Source organism: Dreissena polymorpha, chromosome 3, assembly GCF_020536995.1.
Source record: "Dreissena polymorpha isolate Duluth1 chromosome 3, UMN_Dpol_1.0, whole genome shotgun sequence".
Taxonomy (NCBI): Eukaryota; Metazoa; Mollusca; class Bivalvia; order Myida; family Dreissenidae; genus Dreissena; species Dreissena polymorpha.
Window position 1 is genome coordinate 97,918,888 of NC_068357.1, and position 21,814 is coordinate 97,940,701.

Genomic DNA, 21,814 nt, shown 5'->3' on the forward strand with positions numbered 1-21,814 from the left:
TATGTTTAATACCGAACATAATATAACATGATTGATATTTGTCCTACAGCTAATATATTGTACTTATGATTTCGGAATTCATTCACAAAAATGTACAAAATGTATGTGCAGGGTATAGACAATGTGCTTATACAACGGCTGCCTTATGTAATGGTAAATATTTATTAATTGAATAAGTGGGAATAAAGTTCAGAATGGAAAATCGGCACACATGAATTTTAAGTAAAAAAAACAACAACAAAAAGCAGTGATTTCTTTTTCCAAAAATTAAAGCCGATATTCGGCTGCTTCCCAATTGCAAAAAAAATGACGTTTTTTCCCAAAAATCTGACCAAAATTTCCCAAAAAATGACAAAATTTTCACAATAAAGCCAATAAGGCCAGCATTTTTATATTATTTGTTTTACGGGAAATTATTCAAAAAAATTGAGTCGGGGGGGGATAAATAAAAATAAAAATAAAATCATGAAAAGTGAGCGGTCTACCAAAAAAATAAAAAATAAACTGTCTAAACTGATTATTTATTTTATTTTTGAAAATTTAAAATTAAGCCAATTTAACCATATGTATACTTGCATTAACCTTTAAGTGTTTTATATATCTTGTTACACTGTTGTAGAAGCTTTTTTATAATAATAGTAAACATATTTTTATATATATTTATGTGTGAAAGAACCTTTCGCATGTATTATACTTTATTGCTTCAGTAGAGACCATTAACCACGCCAGGTGTGTAGTGTGTTATAGTGATCATTAAACTTTTGTTGAGTGTTAATCATATGTATGTTTATAACAAATATAGCATGCATTTGACTTAAATAAAAAAGAATTGAAAACTTTTTAAATTGTTTAATAGCTTTAAATAACAACCAACTTTGTAACTTTCATCCATGGAAAGAATATGCACACTAAAAATACTATTTAATATACAACAGACTTGCTTTATATCATGATAATTTGTATCAATCATGAGAAAAAATGAGCCACATAACAGGAAATTGGACCTTAGGGCGATTGCGACCAGTTTGGCTCCAAAAGAGCAGTCTGATCAGGATCCAAACTGTTCAACATAATTGTCATTCAGTCAGTACTTCTAAAGATGTTAAGCGAACACTCTGGATCCTGATCAGACTGCGCTTGAATTGATCTTGATCCAAACTTTGTGTAATGAAAGTTCTAGTACATAAAATGTGAATATTTTATTTAAGAAACCGTGAGTTGTAGACTTATAAAAATATGTGCTGCATTTCATGTTATATTCAAAGAGAGTTATAGTGTTTATATATGTAAAGTGAACACAAGAGGCATGACTACAATATTTGGTGTGTAACATCGTTATGAGGTTCTCTTTGAAGTTTGTTCAAATCATGCATAAAATTTGCCCTCCCTATGGGTTTCTGTTTTGCTTATAAATATAAATAATATAATCATTCTCTGAAACCGCAAGGCCCTTTGGTTTGTTGCGTTGCATGCCAACCATATAGTGGTTCTTTGCTAAGTTTCCTCAAAGCATGTCTCCGTGGTCAAAACTGTTTGCGCTTCAGGGATCAACTGATTTATATAGATTAATGTCTTTGATAATCCCTAACAACACAGACACCGCAAGGGTCAAGGGTTCAATATTTGGTGTTTAACATGTTAGTGTTTTCTTCTTCTAAGTGTGATCAAATCATACATTTGGAGTTAAAAATAACCCGTCATTGTTTCGCATGCGTAATATTTACTTATATAATAAATAGTTAAACAATATTTTTCTCTCAAAACGCATGGGTTAGGTGATAATTATTTTGTATGTGACATTGTATGGCGGTTATCTTCGTTGGTTTTGTATCATGTCCATTGGCTTCACATTTGCCCCAACAAAATATTGAGGTAAAAGACACAATATACCTAGAAACCTAGATTTATTTCATTGAACATATTCTTAAGTGAAAGCCCTATAAAGAATTAAATAGCACATGTAGCAAGGATTTAAATTGTTCTAGTAGAATTACTCTGCTGACTGTATATGTATAACTTACTCGCAAGATTAATTATCTATAGAGCACAACTTTTGAACTATGTAATTATATATTTTATAATAGTATTTTATTTTAAAAAATTCGTAAAAGACTCACAGTATTGTCAAAATAAAATGGTGTAAACTTTTGCACATATTATTTTGTTCCTCTCTTATTCACAGTTTAAGTTCAAATGAAAATTTCTATGGAATGTGTTGTCTGTATTATTTTATGGAGAAACAGCAATAACATGTTTTGGATATATAATAAACAGAGAGAGCTATATAAATGTGAAGATAATAATAACCCTTGGAACAAATACATAGAGCCGATTGAGCACCAGGGCCCTTGCTACACTTTGGGGGATTGGGGCCGGGGCCCTTAGAGGGGGGAATTTCACGTCGTTTACGGCGAAAAGGGGAATTTTACAAGATCTTTTCACCAATCATTCAACACTTAATATTGCTCTATTGTTATGTAATTTACATAAATATACATTTAATCAAAGGTTTATAGCAAGATACCAGCTAGCAACATAGGTATAAAAGTATTAAAAAAAAATTGTTTTGGAGGGGGCAATTTTAGTTGAAATAGGGGAAAAAAGTATACTATTTTAAGTTGGGAATGGGGCCGAATTTCGGCCCCAAAAACGGCCAAACGAGGGCCCTGAGCACATTTATCAACAGAGCCTGAGGTGTGATAAATTTATTTGCATTCCTTGCAGTACAAATTTTGCAGTATGAAAACATTATTTACAGTTAATAGAACATCATATTTCGGCTAAATAATAACTCATTTTTGAAAAATAATGTCAAGAAAAATAAATAAAACTTTCTTGTGACTTTGACCGACATACGAACATCGGGACCAAATGTTGTTTTCTTCAGAAGCTGTGTTGCATACTTTTTTTCTAAATAAAGAATATATATGGGTGGATGGGGAATGGGATTATTGATGCAAGTACCTGTGGTTCAGTCCTCATGTTCATTATAAAAAAAAAACGTAAAGTAGTACTTCTTGGACATTTACGGGATGTTGATTTTTATCTATACAAATATTACAGGATATGCATTTTAATAAATACGCATATTTATTAAACCTACCCAAAACTTTTTAAAACACAGAAAGTTTTCTATGGTGACATAATTGCATCATCTGCCAAAACTCATTATTTTTTTGAATTTCGTATCACATAATATGGGCATGATGTCAACAATGGTGTTCTGAAGATTATCTTTTCTAATTGAAATTGTTCTGCTCCGTTTTTAATTAATTTGATTTTAAAATATGCTACATTTGTCTCGTTGATGTTGATGTTAATGTCCGCCATTTCGGAAATGCAATATGAAAATCATTTGTTAAATACTCACCGATTGGCTAATAGCGTGTGGTATTGGCTGCAATAGCCAATAAAAATTGCTGACGCTTTACAAGTCGAATTGGCACAACGAAACAACCTGTATTATAAACAATTTTTGAACAACACTTTCGGAAATCTGCGCATTTTTTTCTAGTTTTGGATAAAATACTAGGTCGGCGGGTGAAGTATAAATAAAAAAAACGAAAGTGACTTTTATTTTTATTTAAATTTGTCGAAAAATAGGGTCGGTCGCTCCCGTAAAACAGATAATTAAAAAATGCTGGCCTAAGATTACAATGTCATTAAGCGTTAATTTCGTAGATCGGTTGCCGGTCGAGCTTGTTGAGTCTTCGCCAAACGACAACTGACTTACGAATGTTCGCGAATGTAGCCGAATACGATTTTACAATGCTATCCACATCTCTCTCTATATTGCGGAGGATACCGACGATAGTCGATGTATCCCGATTGTTAATGCCTGTTTTTACACACGTCCAAGCAGACGAGAAATTTGCGATGAGCAGTGAAAATGATACATAACATTAAAATTAACAACGGATAGCATATGGTTATTAGGAAATAATTTAATGCGTGTGTCAATTAATGAAAAATACTACGTTTGAGATGAAAAACAACAAATATTTATTAGAAATCTTCACAGTGAATGACGTGCGTCACGGAAATCAGTGTTGGGAAATTGGAGTTAGTCTACTCACAAAGTTAAAGCATTTAAGATGAGTATCGTTCGAAAATGGAAAGCGACAAACATGATTCGATTTATATGTTAGTGGATCTTTGTATAATCAGATGCATATTCTGCTTTATTATGTTTGTCACGCTGTATAGTTTGGTGAAATAGCATTGAACTGAGGATGTCAAGTGCAAGATATTGAAAGGTAAACGAATGAAATATATTATGTTAACTCCATTTAATACAACATTAACACAGCAAGAACACTAAAGTGTGTTTGTTAATATTTGTTAACGTTTTCACCATATGATATTTAAAAAAAAATTAATTGCTGAATTAAATTCATACTCTTAAAGAGGTTATGTTTAAATCATAATGGCATATTTAAGAATCTATAAATTATTGCAAGTTTTATATGCATGTGGAAGGATATTAACTAAACGTTGTCTTCATTGTAAGAAGACATTAAAGCAACACTTTATAATATTAAAATGCTGTCAAACATGAACTTAGCCATTTTAATTCTGTTCTTATAATCATATTTATAATGTTTCCCAATGAAATGGTTTATCGCGCTATTTTTCCCAATTTCATGGTTTATCGCGCTGATATTCCCAATCCAGATGGCACAGGCTGTAACAAAAAAAAGCAAAAAAAATCACTGAAAAGCTGATGATGCAATATTTTCCGTTTTTGAATGTACGCATTTAAGGATAACTCATTCTACTTTGTTTACATGTTTTGCGTTGTTTTAACGCGAATAATATCTATTGAAGGATCTTTCAATGCTATATTATTCTGTAAATTGCGGTTATAATCGTTCTGTCAACTGGATATTTTTGGCATCGAATTCTGACCATATGTGATCAATATTATCCCACTATTTACTGATAACTATTGCTCACAAACCTTGACTTGCGTGATAACAATCGAACCAGATTTTCTATGTAATACATTGGTTTAAAAGCAATACACAAAAAGGTCTTTATGTTCATGTACGTATATTGTCAAGTAAGGCAATAAACTTAATAGATTGTGAAAACAAACCAAGGGTTTGCCAAAGGTTTCTTAATCCGTATTTCGTTTAAAACCATACCAATTTTATGTTATTTAAGATTACTTATGGCTGTGATGTTTTCGAAAGAAGTGAAACATTTTACAATGTTAAAAAAAGAAAGCTGAACAGCCTTTAAACGTTTAAAAGAAATGACCAACACATGCATAGCCTCATATTCGTGAACAATTTATGCCACTAGACAGTTCACATTTTAGAAAACTGTATTACATTATGCTCCCGATATTGTCTCGAAATAAAACAGTTTACTTAGCTTTTGTCACTGATACGAGTAAGTTGTGATAGAAAAACTCTTATTTCTCCGGTTGTTTTGTCTTCTCCGACATGGTTGATAGGTTTAGAAAACAATGCGGGGAATCACGTGGTCAGATGTGAGAAAAATGGCCGCCGATGCCTCGATTTGATGGAGAAATTGACTCTTCAAACAGGAACATCTACCTTATTACTTACTTGTTTTTAATCGGATGATGCCTATCATAGGACCAGCCGGAAGCGATTTCAGCGAGTATCAAGCGTTTTCCTCTGGTTGGTCTGAGTGTGGAGATAACTCATGGTATATTTCGAGATTTCCTAAACCGTCAATTGACATTTAACACGGACTAACAATAATATCACTGTTTTCACACTAATAAGCACTGTTTAGGTACCAGTTGTTGATGTCGACGCATTTTGGTTGACAAAAAATGGATAACTCGATTTCTCGTGGCGTTATTTTCAAGGTAAAGTTGAGTTTCGATTGGTTTTGACGATTGATGTTGAGCACGCACATGGCCCTTATACCAGGACAACTTCTTGAACAACCTGATATTGGCACGCACATGTCAAGGAATACCGTTTTCTCCGCCCAATTAGTCTAAAACAACCTCGTATTAGCTTGTTCTGGTACATGTAGCGATACATATATAATGTAAAGGCACTGTAAATGTTAGTTTCGTATACGAAATTAACTACCTGGACCATCAAAATTTTATTTTCAATAGGAATTTTATTGCTAGCCTGTTTCGGTGTAGCTGCTTTTTGTTATGGCTTGTGAGTATTTGAAAATGTTGTTTTTCCTCCAGACAGTTTTATTAATATATATTTTTGGATTGCTGTTTTTTGCTTGAAGAAATCCCTTCAGGATATTGTCATTTAGGTTTCACATTTCAATTCACAAGGTCACATTTGCAACCAGGTAAGTCATTACTCTATTATGTCCTTTTAATTCAGGAAAGTTATCTTATCAGTTAGGGTGGGTTCTTGGTAAGTACTTAGTGATATATAGAGCAACGCGGTTAAAATTTCTGTTACTATTTAATACGGTATACAATAAGCACGCATCCTTAAAGTACATTAGATGAACAATCCTTACAATCATGTAATAGACATAATTGATACATGTATACAAATACCTTTTATCCCATTTTCACCGCGACATTGACGGTATAACACGTTGTGGAATATACTTGCTTGTATTCAACACTGTGGAATATACCTGTCGCGTGCACGGACTACTTTTTAAATGACGTCATGCGATATGCGCTAAAATTAGGTCGAAATTGTTTGGTTCATTGATCGAATTTTAAGGTCACCCATGAAAAGAAAATGTGCATATTTTGCAGAAAAAAATATATATGATATATTCACCAAAAGAAATGTTGAAATAAAATATCAAATTACACGATTTTTGTTTTGTTATTTTTTTATGTATATTTACTTTACCACTGAATGATTTTTCATAAGAAACAAAGTCGACAAAACTTGAGCTTCAAAATTATACGACCTTCAACCTTTAAATCTAGTCATATGACATTATTTAGTGTAATGTGCATTGTTTATAACCAAAGCATATACTTTTGACATTTAACTTAAATATTAAGAATGTACAACAAGCCATACACATATCGCACAGTTCATGAATAATCTGCTATGTTTGCTTTCCTATTTAATTCACGTTAGGCATAGAGCTGTGTAAAGTATAAGATGGTAAAAATAGCACCACACTGGAATTGGGAACGTCCCATTTGTACACGGGTATTTTCTACTCATACATCTGTTGTGTACTTGAATGTTTTCCATTCTTTGTGTATTTATATATTAGATTATTTTTTCGTACAATAAGGGCATTTACCATAGATAAATAAAACATTGTGCAAGTTTAAACATAATTATGTTTATATGCAGAAATCTGCAAATGCAACCGAGTTTACCAACGGCTATTATTAGATAAACTGCTCCGGTTCATTTGAACAGCAGTAATGTAGAGTACATGACGTAGCGTGTGACGAAGAAGAAAGTTTATCGCGTTCATATACTCATTTGAATAAAGTGATAGAATGGCATAAGGGTCTTTATTTAACTATGCTAAAATAATTATTAAAGACCCTAGATGCAAAATCGTCAATAATTGAGTTAAATGGATTATTAGATGGATTTTAAAGGATAATTAAAGGTAAGATACTAGTTCTTACATGTTTTGATTTTTGATTGTACTTTTGTCGTTCCCTGATCTCGGGGAAATGATTTTAACATGGCCATGGGCGCCATTGATGCATCGGATCACACACGGCATACCCATAACATTATATAAAAAACACGTTCTGCGCGTCCTGAAATTCGTCGTCCGAAGTCGGAAAACGTATTGCCCTGTATATTTTGTCAAATAAAGTGTCAGTCGCTGCAATTGTCTGTTTACTCGTCAAAATTGTCAAGGTCTTCGATAGCTAAAGAAACTTCAGCGTACAGTTTATTTAGTATTGACAGACCTGTACAAAGTCGCGCCAGTCAAAAATCATAAAAAGCGACATTTAAAGTAATGGTAGCCAGAACTAGGTCGTCGATGGTGTACATGTATGTTGACATCGACAGCATTTTGTCAGGAGTAATGGCCGCCAGATTGGATTTTGATCATTTTCTTTCGAAAATAAAATAAATTATAGTAAAGTAAAATCTTCTTTTCGCGGTCGTAATGTGTTAAAATTCGCATACTGCGTAAAATTGAATGTATGCATATGGTGATATTTTTACTTGTTTTACAGTTTGTGTGTGAATTTTTTAAAGACTATTTCGCGTACCAGAACAAATACATGTATATCACTACGCATGGTTACATTTGTTAGATTTTAAGCGCTTTAATGACGGAATTAAAATTATTGTTAAGGTTATTAGATCTATTTATGTTAAACGTCACGTTGAAAAAATCAAATGGGATAAATAGAATACTAGGATTAGCGTTGAATACAGAGAAGTTTATGTTGCTCGGCTCGAACACCGAAAGCGCTCGCCAAGGCTCGCGCTTCCGGCGTTCTAAGCCTCGCAACATAAACTTCTCTGTATTCAACGCTAACCTAGTATTCTCTATATACTTATATACTTCGTAATATACATCTCTTATTTATAGCATATCAATATAGGTCAAATATACCTTTCTGTGAAGTGGCACCTTAACTATATGACACATATATTATATAGACCAGTTGAATGTTATTGTTTACATTCGGGATTTTCTGGTTGGTCACTGGTTGGCAAAAACTCTGGTTACAGTAACGTAAAACATGTATAAAGGGCTCTTGTTTAGTCAATAAATTGGTAATAAGACCGAAATAAACATTAAAACTCTTAAAATATAGTGCAAACGTATCATATTTAGTACCAAATAGATGTATATACACAAATCAAATTTCCTCGTCATAAAAATACGAAGTAGTTATAAGCATAGAGTAAACGTGATCGGAAGACTAAATACTGACAATTCCACAAAACAAAACAATAAATAACCCGTATTCTTTCTGATAGTAAGAATTAAATAACTTATATTTCAACAATAATAAAAATGTATTAATTTCATTATAATTGTAAGTGGTGTGGATATAGTGTTATTTTTCATCAGCGATCGATAGTGTCAGAGGTGCATTTAATATAAAACAAAGCCCTAAAAAGCGTAATACATTACAATTTGTAAATATTGTGGTGATTTTCTTTTACATTAAATGACAATATTAATACAATTTAGCATGCAAACGGAAAAACCCTGCATAATATGCAAATTGAACTGCCTTTGCATGTATATTGAAATCTCTTTACTATATAGGTCTTTTGGTAATAGGGACTGATAAAAATATAGCGTTTTATGATAAATGCATATATTTAATTAATTTACCGCAATTATGTTTTACCTTATTGTGATTGCTTTGGTCCATGATGGTGTTTTTTACACTGCAGTAATGTACAAGCTTTACACGTAGTAGTTGAGTTTACTTTTTATACCCGTTAAATACCTTACTGGCGTAGCAGTAAATTGCACAGAGAGAGAGAGAGAGAGAGAGAGAGAGAGAGAGAGAGAGAGAGAGAGAGAGAGAGAGAGAGAGAGAGAGAGAGAGAGAGAGAGAGAGAGAGAGAGTATCCGATCATAACGAGATAATCGGTTTGTGATGAACAGAGGTGCAATAAAACACCGGGATATAAAGCTGCAACTAAGGGTGTCAAAATAAGTGTGAACAATTAAATAAAACAATTACATAAGTCAAGGGAATTATTTAATGCGTAACAAGGTAAGTTTTTTTCAAACATAAAGGTTCAAGTCATTTACCCTATGTTGCGTACAGAAAATAGACCTATTGGTTGTTTGTTTTCATCCTTATTTGTTTTCGTTCATTAAATTTAATTTATTCTGAAAGAATTTCAATTTCAGAGATTTTTTTAAAACTCAAAATGGTCATGAAGAAGTGCCAAGTAGAGATTTTTGTGGTAACCACATATCGAGCTCTTAGATTGTGTTCAACTTCCGAGTTCGTTGTGAGTAAAAACGAATAATAGCAACAATATAACCGTTCCAAAGATGCATTCCCTTGCACGCTAATGTTTTATTTAGACATAATTAGTAAAATTGTATTTGATATGTGCATGATTATCATTAAAAACGGTGATTTTGTCAACCTTCTCTATATGCGCTTATATGAATTCCACCTCTTTTTGCCAACCAGTGGGCGGAGTCTAAACATTGCAGGTGCGCGTGACGTCACTCGTCAACTGGTCTATACACAAATACTTCAGGATGTTCATGTAAACTCACGCTAAGTACACAAGTACTGGTTAATTCAAGTTATACTTTCACTTTCAGTTTCAAATTCAATTCACAAAACTCAGTCAATCCAATCTCTTATCTTCAATATACCTCATCAATTATATAAACCCAACTTCTCTTTCTTCAAAGCAATCTATTGTTCATTCAACTGTTTCAAAACCAATAATCAGTTTCGTCAATTTCAATATTTCAATATATCAGTTTCACTGTAGGTAATAATTCACTAAATGTTTTTCACTCTATTGCACACTAATGCAAGTCAATTGCATTTATCAGACTTATAAACATATATTATACAAATATTTGCTTTGTTTCAAAATATGATATAATACAAGTATTCAACAACAATGAAAAATCAATGTCTTTCTATAAGGAATATTTATAATGTATACCGGTATACCTATTTAAGCTCAAATTTAATTTAATCACAAAATTTACTAAGTATCTTAATATCAATTAAATTTCAAAATACACACGCGTGGACACAGAATATCTTCAAATGCAAAATATTGATTTAATTTACTTACTTCAAAAATTTGCTTTTACGAAATGCTTTATCAAGTAACAAAGTAATACCAATGATAGGCTTTATAAAGAAATTTACTTTACTCTAACCAATCAAAGCCTATCTTTAATAGTAAATAACCTTTACTTTTAATAATCAAGATCTGCTTTAAAAAAATATGTTTAAAACAAACTGACTTGCTTTACAAAACAAATAATCTATCAACGTTAAATACCTAAGGACTATACATAACAAGAGCACCGCATAACGGGCGCCAATGCTCGGCTGCGGGTGCAGTTTTGAATAAATGCAAGTTTGTCAGAATATTTTTTTTAGGTCACAGTGACCTTCACCTTTGACCAAGTGACCCAAAAATGGGTGTGGCGTGTAGAACTCATAAAGGTGTATCTACATATAAGGTTCAAAGTTGTATGTAGAAGCACGTTGATTTTAGAGCCTATGTTAAAGTTTTATATTAGAGGTAACAGTGAATTTGACCTTTGGCCTAGTGGCCCAAAAATGGGTGTTATGTGTAGAACTCATCAAGGTGCATCTACATATTATGAAGTTTCAAAGTTGTAGGTGGAAGCACTTTGATTTTAGAGCCTATGTTAAAGTTTTATATAAGAGGTCACAGTGACCTTGACCTTTGACCTAGTGACCAAAAAATGGATGTTGCGTGTAGAACTCATCAAGGTGCATCTACATATTAAGTAGCAAAGTTGTAGGTGGAAGCACTTTGATATCAGAGCCAATGTTAAGGTTTATGTTAAAGTTTTATATTAGAGGTAACAGTGACATTGAACTTTGACCTAGTGACCCAAAAATGGGTGTTGGGTGTAGAACTCATCAAGGTGCATCTACATATGAAGGTTCAAAGTTGTAGGTGGAAGCACTTTGATTTAAGAGCCTATGTTAAAGTTTTATATTAGAGATCACAGTGACCTTGACCTTCGACCTAGTGACCCAAAAATGGGTGTCATGTGTAGAACTCATCAAGGTGCATCTACATTTGAAGTTTCAAAGTTTAAGGTGGAAGCACTTTGATTTCAGAGCCAATGTTCAAAAGGTTAACACAATGTTAAGGTTTGGGACACGACACGACGAGCTGGCTATGACAATACCTCGGGTTTTCTTTGAAAACAGCCAAGCTAATAAAGAAAATTTATCTTTAATTAAATACCCTTAGATATATCAAGTCATTGATAAAATATACAACCCAGTATATGATCTATTATATTATATTTATTGTAACAGGCTTATTATTTCATTGACCTCAAATAGCCTTTCACAAAGTCAGTTCACTGCTGCTTTTTACTATATCTATCTTTAGAATACTATATAGCTAAGCAACCATGTCACATGACTGTCAAGTTGTAAGGTATGTCAAACAATGAGCCAATGAAAATGGGAATCACCTAAAGTAAATTTAAATATAACAGGTAAAAATGATTACATGACCAAACTAGTATAGCTACGAACACAACACACCTATACACTATAAACAAGTTTATTGACCTAGATATATCCAGCACAAGGTGGACGAAAATACTGACCATTGAAAGATCAACTCAATATCAAAACAACAAGATTTTGTCAATTTATATATGGGGACACTTTATACACAAATAACCTTGGGTCAATAGTGAGTACACTTGCCTCACAAAGTTGAAATTTAATAAACAGAATTTAAATAATCCCTAAAATGTCTCAAAATGGCAGTTTCAAATAAATATAGAGATATTAGTTAGACTGTTTGTTATGAGAAATACTGATTAGAAATAAAGATCAGGATAAGAAGTTAACGAGATGGAGGGAAAAGACTGAGATAATAACTGTGCAAAGAGAAATATCTTACTCACTGACAATATGGCATACTTATGACATTGTATACAAAACTTAAGTTATGCTGAATGCACAAAAAATCTATTGTGCTAGCTATAATATGGAAAAGTGTTGAACATGCAACACAGAATTAATTACTTAAGGCTTAACTGCACTTTTTGTATACAACATATTTGTTCACCCACCCTCAGACATAACTGTAAAACTTTATAAAACTGTAGACTGTCTTACTGTGCCACTGTCACACAACCAAATATCTCAAAATGTTTCTGTAATGTGTATTTAGATCCTTGTTCAAGGTTCTAAAATCACTGGATACACTAAATACAATGTATCACACAGTTCCAACACAAATTCACTGTTCTTGATAAACCACTATTTATTCCTACGTACTCAATGTAATTAAGTTACTGTTCGGATCACTATTAAATGGATTGCTGTTTTAAAAAAAACGTTTTTTAAGATCTCAATATTTTGTTAATCTCCCATTCATATAAGATCAATCTTAGTAAATATAATACTGGAAACACTTGTATCATCAATTTTGAAGCATTTGTAGGCAAAACAACAACAACAACGCTAATTTCCCAATTTTAGTCAAAATGCCGCGAATTTTTCAATCCAAAGGGACCCCGCCCCATTCCCAAAATGGTGAAACAAACACTGCAATCTGTAGGAAATGAAATGCATTTTCAAGTTGTTTAAATACATTCCCAACGCCAAATCATATTCATACTTCATGTTCTGGTCACAAACTGTATAGTAATCGGGTAAAATGTCAGCCTGTCTTTGTATGTACTTGTTCCTTAGCATGAGAAATTATTCTGAAAACAATTGAACGTGCACTTAAATGGCAATATCCTGAAGGGATTTCTTCAAGCTAAAAAAGCAATCCAAAAAATATTCATAAAACTGTCTGGGGGAAAAACAACATTTTCAAATACTCGCAAGCCATTACAAAAAGCAGCTACATCGAAACAGGCTAGCAATAAAATTCCTATAGAAAATAACATTTTGATGATCCAGATAGCCAATTTCGTATACGAAACTAACATTTATCATGCCTTTACATTAGATATTTATCGCTACATGTACCAGAACATGCCAATGCGAGGTTGTTTAAGACTTAATTGGCGGTATTCATTGACATTTGCGTGCTCAATATCAGCTTGTTCAAGAAGCTGTCCTTGTAAAAGGGCCATGTGCGTGCTCAATATCAATCATCAAAACCAATCGAAACTCAACTTTACCTTGAAAATAACGCCATGAGCAATCGAGTTATCCATTTTTTGTCAATCAAAATGCATCCACATCAACAACTGGTACTTTAACAGTGCTAATCAATATGAAAACAGTGATATTATTGTAAGTCCGTGTTCAATGTCAATTGACGGTTCAGGAAATCGCGAAATATTCCATGAGTTATCTCCACACTCAGACCAACCAGAGGAAAACGGTTGATACTCGCTAAATCGCTTCCGGCTGGTCCCATGATAGGCGTCATCCGATTAAAAACAAGAAAGTAATAAGGTAGATGTACCTGTTTAAAGATTCAATTTCTCCTTCGAATCGAGGCATCGGCGGCCATGATTTCTCAAATCTGACCACGTGATTCCCCGCATTGGAAAAATCACGTTAATGCACATGTGTTCTTGTTTCGGAGTTTATTGTCCCCACGCACCTGAGGCTGTTAATGTGGTATTTTAATTTAGGGACTCAGAACACCGAAACACATTTATATTGCCTAGTGTATTCCGGTCACCGAGTTGCTTTGTTGATTGGGGCCTCGAAATATAGAATCACGTTTCCATGGCCGTATGTATTCAAGACAACGCATTCCGTGTTGTTGTTTTTTAAAGCTAAACACGGAATTCAATGCGCATGGGTTATGTATATAAGACACGACGTTGCTTTATTGACCAAGGACGCTTAACATTAAATCAAATTAATATGGCATAATGTATTCAAGATACAGCATTCCATTCTGGCCGGGGCGCTTAGTATTAAATAAAATTTTCATTGTCTTATGTATTCTATCTAGACTCCGCATATCCTGTTGGTGAGCAAAGGGGCGAACCAGTTCGCAGACGAAGTCGGGATCAAGCGCGTCACCACGGAGTCATTGGTGTCCGAGGAGGCCCGTCGGGAGTTTGAGGATTACCATGCCAACTACGGAAGTGCCGTACAAGACCTCTTCTGTCATCGGTGGGTCATCGTCCAGAGTTGTAATAGGGTTTGAGTGGTTAAATAAATAAACGATTTTTTCCCTTAAAACCAGGTTTTTGTACATGCGTAAAATGTCATCCCGACAAATACACGGTTTTCAGTTTCAGGTCATAAACAATCTTAAGCGGAAAATGCCGTTCCGGTTCAGCCTGTGCAAACTGTAAATGTTTTCAGGGACGTCACTACGCACGTGCATTACACCTAGTTTGCTAATGACACACCATATATGGAGCACACGTAAATTTAAGCCTCGCTCTGGGGAAATAAGGTTTTATGCTTATGCGTTAGCCTATTGTAACCAGGGACGACACTTTCCGCCTTTATGGCATCTTTCCGCCTTTACGGCATCTTTCCGCCTTTACGGCATCTTTCCGCCTTTACGGCATCTTTCCGCCTTTACGGCATCTTTCCGCCTTTACGGTATCTTTCGTGGAAAGGTAGCCTCGTGTTACTTTCTTCGGACTGCACAGGCTAATTTGGGACGACGCTTAACGCACAGGCATTAACTCCTCTATTCCCAGAGCAAGGCTCATTTGTATTTGATCTCTACAGGGGCACCCATCATCACGAAACAGTGGGGGCGGTGGCACTGGACGCTGACGGCAACCTGGCGTACGCAACCTCCACCGGGGGGATCTCGTGCAAGAGACCCGGCAGGGTTGGGGACAGTCCCATTATAGGTAAGCAGGAAGGAGATTGGGGCGGAAGCGGACTTTAACATCCCTCTTTAAAATTGTCGAAACTTATATTTATTTAACTTTCATCATGAGATAGAGCATGTCATGTTTGTTAACAAAAAATGCAATCAATGTATTGTAACATTAATTTAATTGTTGAATTGTAATGGTGCTTGGTATGGAGTTTCATTAGCTTTCTAACAACCACTTAATATTTCGACTAACTTATGACGAAAAACTGCCAACTTTTAATAGTACATGTATTCCCAACCCATCTTACTCAAAATCATGTCTTGGGTCTGTTTGCAATAAGATTACCATTTAATTGCATCAAAATATAATATTCTTAGTACTAATTATAATGTCGTTTAACTTTGAAATGTATGTAATAACAAAAAATATAGCTATTAAATTATAGAAAGTATGGGAACACTTTGAAAGTCAGTAATTTCGTAGGACTGTATTTATTGCGGCATGTTTCTCGTATTAGAGGATTGTCAAGTGGTATCACACCGGCGACATATGTCATGGGTCGCAGGTTCGTTACCCCTCTCAACCTTAATCTACCACCCGGTCTTTCACAAAGACATCGAAACGAGACGCGTTTCTATTACTCATTTCTTCCCACCGGGTATTTGAAGACCTAGTGTCGTCTCTGGAACGTGGCTTTTCTTGTATCTCGCACCAATGCCGGTAACAAACTAACAGGTATTCTGGGTACGATTGCCATATGTGAGGAATCCCATTGCTCTCAATAAAATCTACTCTATGAGTCGTGTTCTGTGAAAACAGGGCTAAATACATGTGCGTAAAGTATCTTCAAAATAAGATATCGCAATCCGCACAGGCAAATAAGGGACGACACTTTCCCTTGACTGGATTTTATTGTAGGTTTAAAAACTTCCTTCAAGTGAAAACAAAATCTTTCAGAGTGGAAAGTGGTGTCCCAGATTAGCCTTTGCGGACTGCACAGGCTAATCTGGAACGACACTGTATGCACATGCATTAAGCCCCGTTTTCCTAAAGTAAGGCTTAATCTACTACTGCCGTGTTATTCACTGCAGGCGCCGGCGGATACGCCGACAATGACGTGGGCACCGTGTCGTGCACGGGTCACGGCGAGTCCATCTCCAAGGTAGTGCTGGCACACCTGATCGTCTCCGACATGCGGAACGGTAGGAGTGTTTGCAGTCTTTACCTAGGGGTATAAATGCTAAATAGTCAAATATGGAAGAACTAATCGGTGCATATAGTTATCACCGGGCATATAGTTATCATTGTCTTTCCGTCTTTCCATCCATCACGCCTTTGTGCGGAGCATAACTTTGTATTAAAGTGATTTATATTAAATGTCATATAAACACGGAAAACCAATTGAGAAATTGCGGATAAAAAGATCCATAACAGTTTGTGGTTTTCAAAACTTTCGACAATTATTGTTTTCCTTTTCTTTTGTAGAGCATATCTTCAATAGTATAGTAACATTACTTCTTAATTATATGATGAGTTCTGTAAGATGACGCGCAGATTAAGAGGACATGTCAAAACAATTTCGGGGTTATTTGTTACCAAACGACTCGGGCTTCCGACCTCGTGGCTAATTCTTACCCATCGACCTCAAACCCGTTGGTTATTACTTGAAAAACCACACTTACTCAAAGAGTAAATCTTAATTAACCACATATTAAGGCGATTTGAGTAAATCTTAATTAACCACATATTAAGGCGAGAAGCATCTTTGCTGCAATGAAAAATGTGTCTTATTCAAATTTGTTTGAACAATTTTTAATGAGACGGGTATCTTGTCGGCATTGAACAGTGCAATACTCGCTAAACATGAACCGGTTACCAGGTGATTGTATATTTCTCAAAAGCTCATGCACTTGTGTTTATTATGCCGCTCTGTTATACCATGTTCAATGTCATAGCACAATGCTCGTGTTTACGATATGTGTGTGTATAATATTATTCCTGGGATTTGAACTGTTTAGGTAAAGCCCCACAAGAAGCCGCAGACAAGGCTCTCGAAAAAATGGCCGCCCGCGTCAACGGTTACGGTGGAGTTATCGTCCTTAGCAACAGCGGAGAACCAGTGACGTCATTTACAACTGAGAGTATGTCGTGGGCGTGGATTAAAGACGGCGTCTTACACAGCGGTATTAACCCTGACGAGGATATAACAGAGGATGTGTAATCTTGTAATTGGAACGGTTGTAATTGAAGCATTTAATGGTGTGACGTTTTTTTATGTTTGGCGGAGTTTAACGTTTGCATCTTTTGATTCATTTACAGAGAGTGAATCGAGCCAAATAGTTATCAACAAAACCAGTATTGCATCTCACTGCGATACATTGTATGATATATAGAGAATAACAGGTTACTGTCTGATCTTGTTGTAATATATCAGGCAAGGCTTAGAATAACATAACGACGAGGCTTGCCGAGCCGTTATTTTATTCGTGCCGAGCCTGATATAATACAAAATGATCAGGCAGTAACCTGTTTTTCTGTTGATCATACCTGTACGTCCCCGATTTTAAAGAAATAATGAAATATCGCTAAAAAGCTGCAGTTTAAGCGGGAAAGAATATGACTTTTGTTGTTTGACGTGTTAATAATGACATCATGATCACTTGCGCTCAATATTTGTAAAAAATGTATTTTGCTGTTTGTGTAGCATTTTGTGTTTAAAATATATTACATCTTGGTGTCAAATTGTTTGTTTTGTTGAATGTGATTCGATTTTACTAAAAATAATTACTTTATAGTTGATTCCGAGTAATATGACCATCCTCCACACATGACTGTTATAAGAACTTTCTGTTGAGGCCAGCATTTTTATTTTATTTGTTTTACGGGAAATTTTTCAAAGAAATTGAGTCGGGGGGATAAATAAAAATAAAAATAAAATCATGAAAAGTAAGCAGTCTACCAAAAAATAAAAATAAAACTGTCTTAACTGATTATTTATTTTATTTTTGAAAATTTAAAATTAAGCCAATTTAACCTTATGTATACTTGCATTAACCTTTATGTGTTTTATATATCTTATTACACTGTTGTAGAAGCTTTTTATAATAATAGTAAACACATTTTTATATATATTTATATGTAAAAGCACCTTTCGCATGTATTATACTATATTGCTTCAATAGAGACCATTAACCACGCCAGGTGTGTAGTGTATTATAGTGATCGTTAAACTTTTGTTGAGTGTTAATCATATGATGTTTATAACAAATATAGCATGCATTTGACTTAAATAAAAAAGAATTGAACACTTTTTAAATTGTTTAATAGCTTTAAATAACAACCAACTTTGTAACTTTCATCCATGGAAGGAATATTCACACTAAAAAATACTATTTAATATACAACAGACTTGCTTTATATCATGATAATATGTATCAATCATGAGAAAAAATGAGCCACATTACAGGAAATTGGACCATAGGGCGATTGCGACCATTTTAGCTCCAAAAGAGCAGTCTGATCAGGATCCAAACTGTTCAACATAATTGTCATTCAGTCAGTACTTCTAAAGATGTTAAGCAACACTTTGGATTCTGATCAGACTGCGCTTGAATTGATCTTGATCCAAACTTTGTGTAGTGAAAGTTCTAGTACATAAAATGTGAATATTTTATTTAAGAAACCGTGAGTAATAGACTTTTAAAAATATGTGCTGCATTTTATTTTATATTCAAAGAGAGATATAGTGTTTATATGTGTAAAGTGAACACAAGAGGCATGACTACAATATTTGGTGTGTAACATCGTTATGAGGTTCTCTTTGAAGTTTGTTCAAATCATGCAGAAAATTTGCCCTCCCTAGGGGTTACTGTTTTGCTTATAAATATAAATAATATAATCATTCTCTGAAACCGCAAGGCCCTTTGGTTTGTTGCGTTGCATGCCAACCATATAGTGGTTCTTTGCCAAGTTTCCTCAAAGCATGTCTCCGTGGTCAAAACTGTTTGCGCTTCAGGGGTCAACTGATTTATATATATTAATGTCTTTGATAATCCCTAACAACACAGACACCGCAAGGGTCAGGGGTTCAATATTTGGTGTGTAACATGTTAGTGTTTTCTTTTTCTAGGTGTGATCAAATCATACATTTGGAGTTAAAAATAACCCGTCCTTGTTTCGCATGCGTAATATTTACTTATATAATATAGAGTTAAACAACATTATTATCTCAAAACGCATGGGTTAGGTGATAATTATTTTGTATGTGACATTGTATGGCGGTAATCTTCGTAGGTTTTGTATCATGTCCATTGGCTTCACATTAGCCCCAACAAAATATTGAGGTAAAAGACACAATATACCTAGAAACCTAGGTATATTTCATTGAACATTTTCTTAAGTGAAAGCCGTATAAAGAATTAAATAGCACATGTAGCAAGGATTTAAATTGTTCTAGTAGAATTACTCTGCTGACTGTATATAACTTACTCGCAAGATTAATTATATATAGAACACAAATTTTGAACTATATAATTGTATATTTTAAAATAGTATTTATTTTAAAAATTTCGTAAAAGACTCACAGTATTGTCAAAATAAAATTGTGTAAACTTTTGCACATATTATTTTGTTCCTCTCTTATTCACAGTTTAAGTTCAAATGAAAATTTCTATGGAATGTGTTGTCTATATTATTTTAAGGAGAAACAGCAATAACATGTTTTGGATATATAATGAACAGAGAGATCTATATAAATGTTAAGGTAATAATAACCCTTGGAACAAATACATAGAGCCGATTGAGCACCAGGGCCCTTGCTACACTTTGGGGGATTGGGGCCGGGGCCCTTAGAGGGGGAAATTTCACGTCGTTTTCGGCAAAAAGGGGAATTTTACAAGATCTTTTCACCAATCATTTAACACTTAATATTGCTGTATTTTAATGTAATTTACATAAATATACATTTAATCAAAGGTTTATAGCAAGATACCAGCTGGCAACATAGGTATAAAAGTAAAAAAAATAATTTTGTTTTTATTTTGGAGGGAGCAATTTTAGGTGAAATAGGGGAAAAAAGTATACTATTTTAAGATGGGAATGGGGCCGAATTTCCGCCCAAAAACGGCCAAACGAGGGCCCTGAGCACATTTATCAACAGAGCCTGATGTGTGATAAATTTATTTGCATTTCTTGCAGTACAAATCATGCAGTATGAAAACATTATTTACAGTTGATAGAACATCATATTTCGGCTAATAATAATAACTCATTTTTGAAAAATAATGTTAAGAAAAATAAATAAAACTTTCTCGTGACTTTGACGGACATACGAACATCGGGACGCAATGTTATTTTCTTCAGAAGCTGTGTTGCATACTTTTTTCTAAAAAAAATATATATATGGGTGGGTGGGGAATGAGATTATTGATGCAAGTACCTGTGGTTCAGTCCTCATGTTCATTATAAAGAAACGTAAAGTAGTACTTCTTGGACATTTTCGGGATGTTGATTTTTATCTATAAAAATATTACAGGATATGCATTTTAATAAATACGCATATTTATTAAACCTACCCAAAACTTTTTAGCACACAGAAAGTTATCGATGGTGACACCTCTACATCATCTGCCAAAACTCATTATTATTTTGAATTTCGTATCACATAATATGGGCATGATGTCAACAATGGTGTTCTGAAGATTATCTTTTCTAATTGAAATTGTTTTTGCTCCGTTTTTAATCAATTTGATTTTAAAATATGCTACATTTGTCTCGTTGATGTTAATGTCCGCCATTTCGGAAAATCACGCAACGTTATATCAGGCAAATATCAATGCGGTGGAATGAAAACAAATTACATTAGCCGGCACATATATGTCGTGCTTTTGTTTGTCAGTGTAATTAGTAATTTTTAAAGGTACTTGACTACAGTACCAAATTTGTTTTGCTGTCGGTGTGCACTATACCTTTTTTACTGTGAAAAGCATAAATTCAGAATCTCACCAACATGTAAGGCTCGTAAATAAAAGAAGAAAGTGCTTTTTTTTATTAAGGGTTACAATTGCTGCAAAACAACTTGTCTGTATTAAAAGAAGTATTTCAGTTGTAGCCCTGTCCTGTAAGTAAAGCGTCTGTTGAATCTTGAGACGGGTCAGCATTTACATATACGGTGGCATAGATTCGCTCTTTTTTTTAAATTAACTTCCCACGAGTTAGTCAGTCAATCAAAAAAATGGATGTATACATTTAACTTTTACCAATGATCATCATGGTCGACAGAAACGAGCATCATATCTTATAAACTATTTGACACACGAAAGTTGGGACGAACTTGGAATTATAGCTTCGCTTCCAGCTTTTTTTTTACTGAAATAATTGTTTATTTTTTAATTTGCTGTGG

At 34.1% G+C, this 21,814-nt stretch overlaps 1 protein-coding gene across 1 annotated transcript in view; it reads left to right on the top strand.

The window, feature by feature from the left end:
* The window catches only part of LOC127872436 (isoaspartyl peptidase/L-asparaginase-like), a gene marked incomplete at its 5' end in the record, with an annotated part of 53,830 nt that extends 35,100 nt beyond the window's left edge, over positions 1–18,730 (top strand). The window contains 4 exons of the mRNA XM_052415767.1: positions 14,580–14,743; positions 15,317–15,444; positions 16,506–16,616; positions 17,433–18,730. Coding sequence (XP_052271727.1) covers positions 14,580–14,743; positions 15,317–15,444; positions 16,506–16,616; positions 17,433–17,635 — 606 coding nt within the window. The remainder of the gene's footprint in view (positions 1–14,579; positions 14,744–15,316; positions 15,445–16,505; positions 16,617–17,432) is intronic.
* Between the last annotated feature and the right edge of the window lie 3,084 nt (positions 18,731–21,814).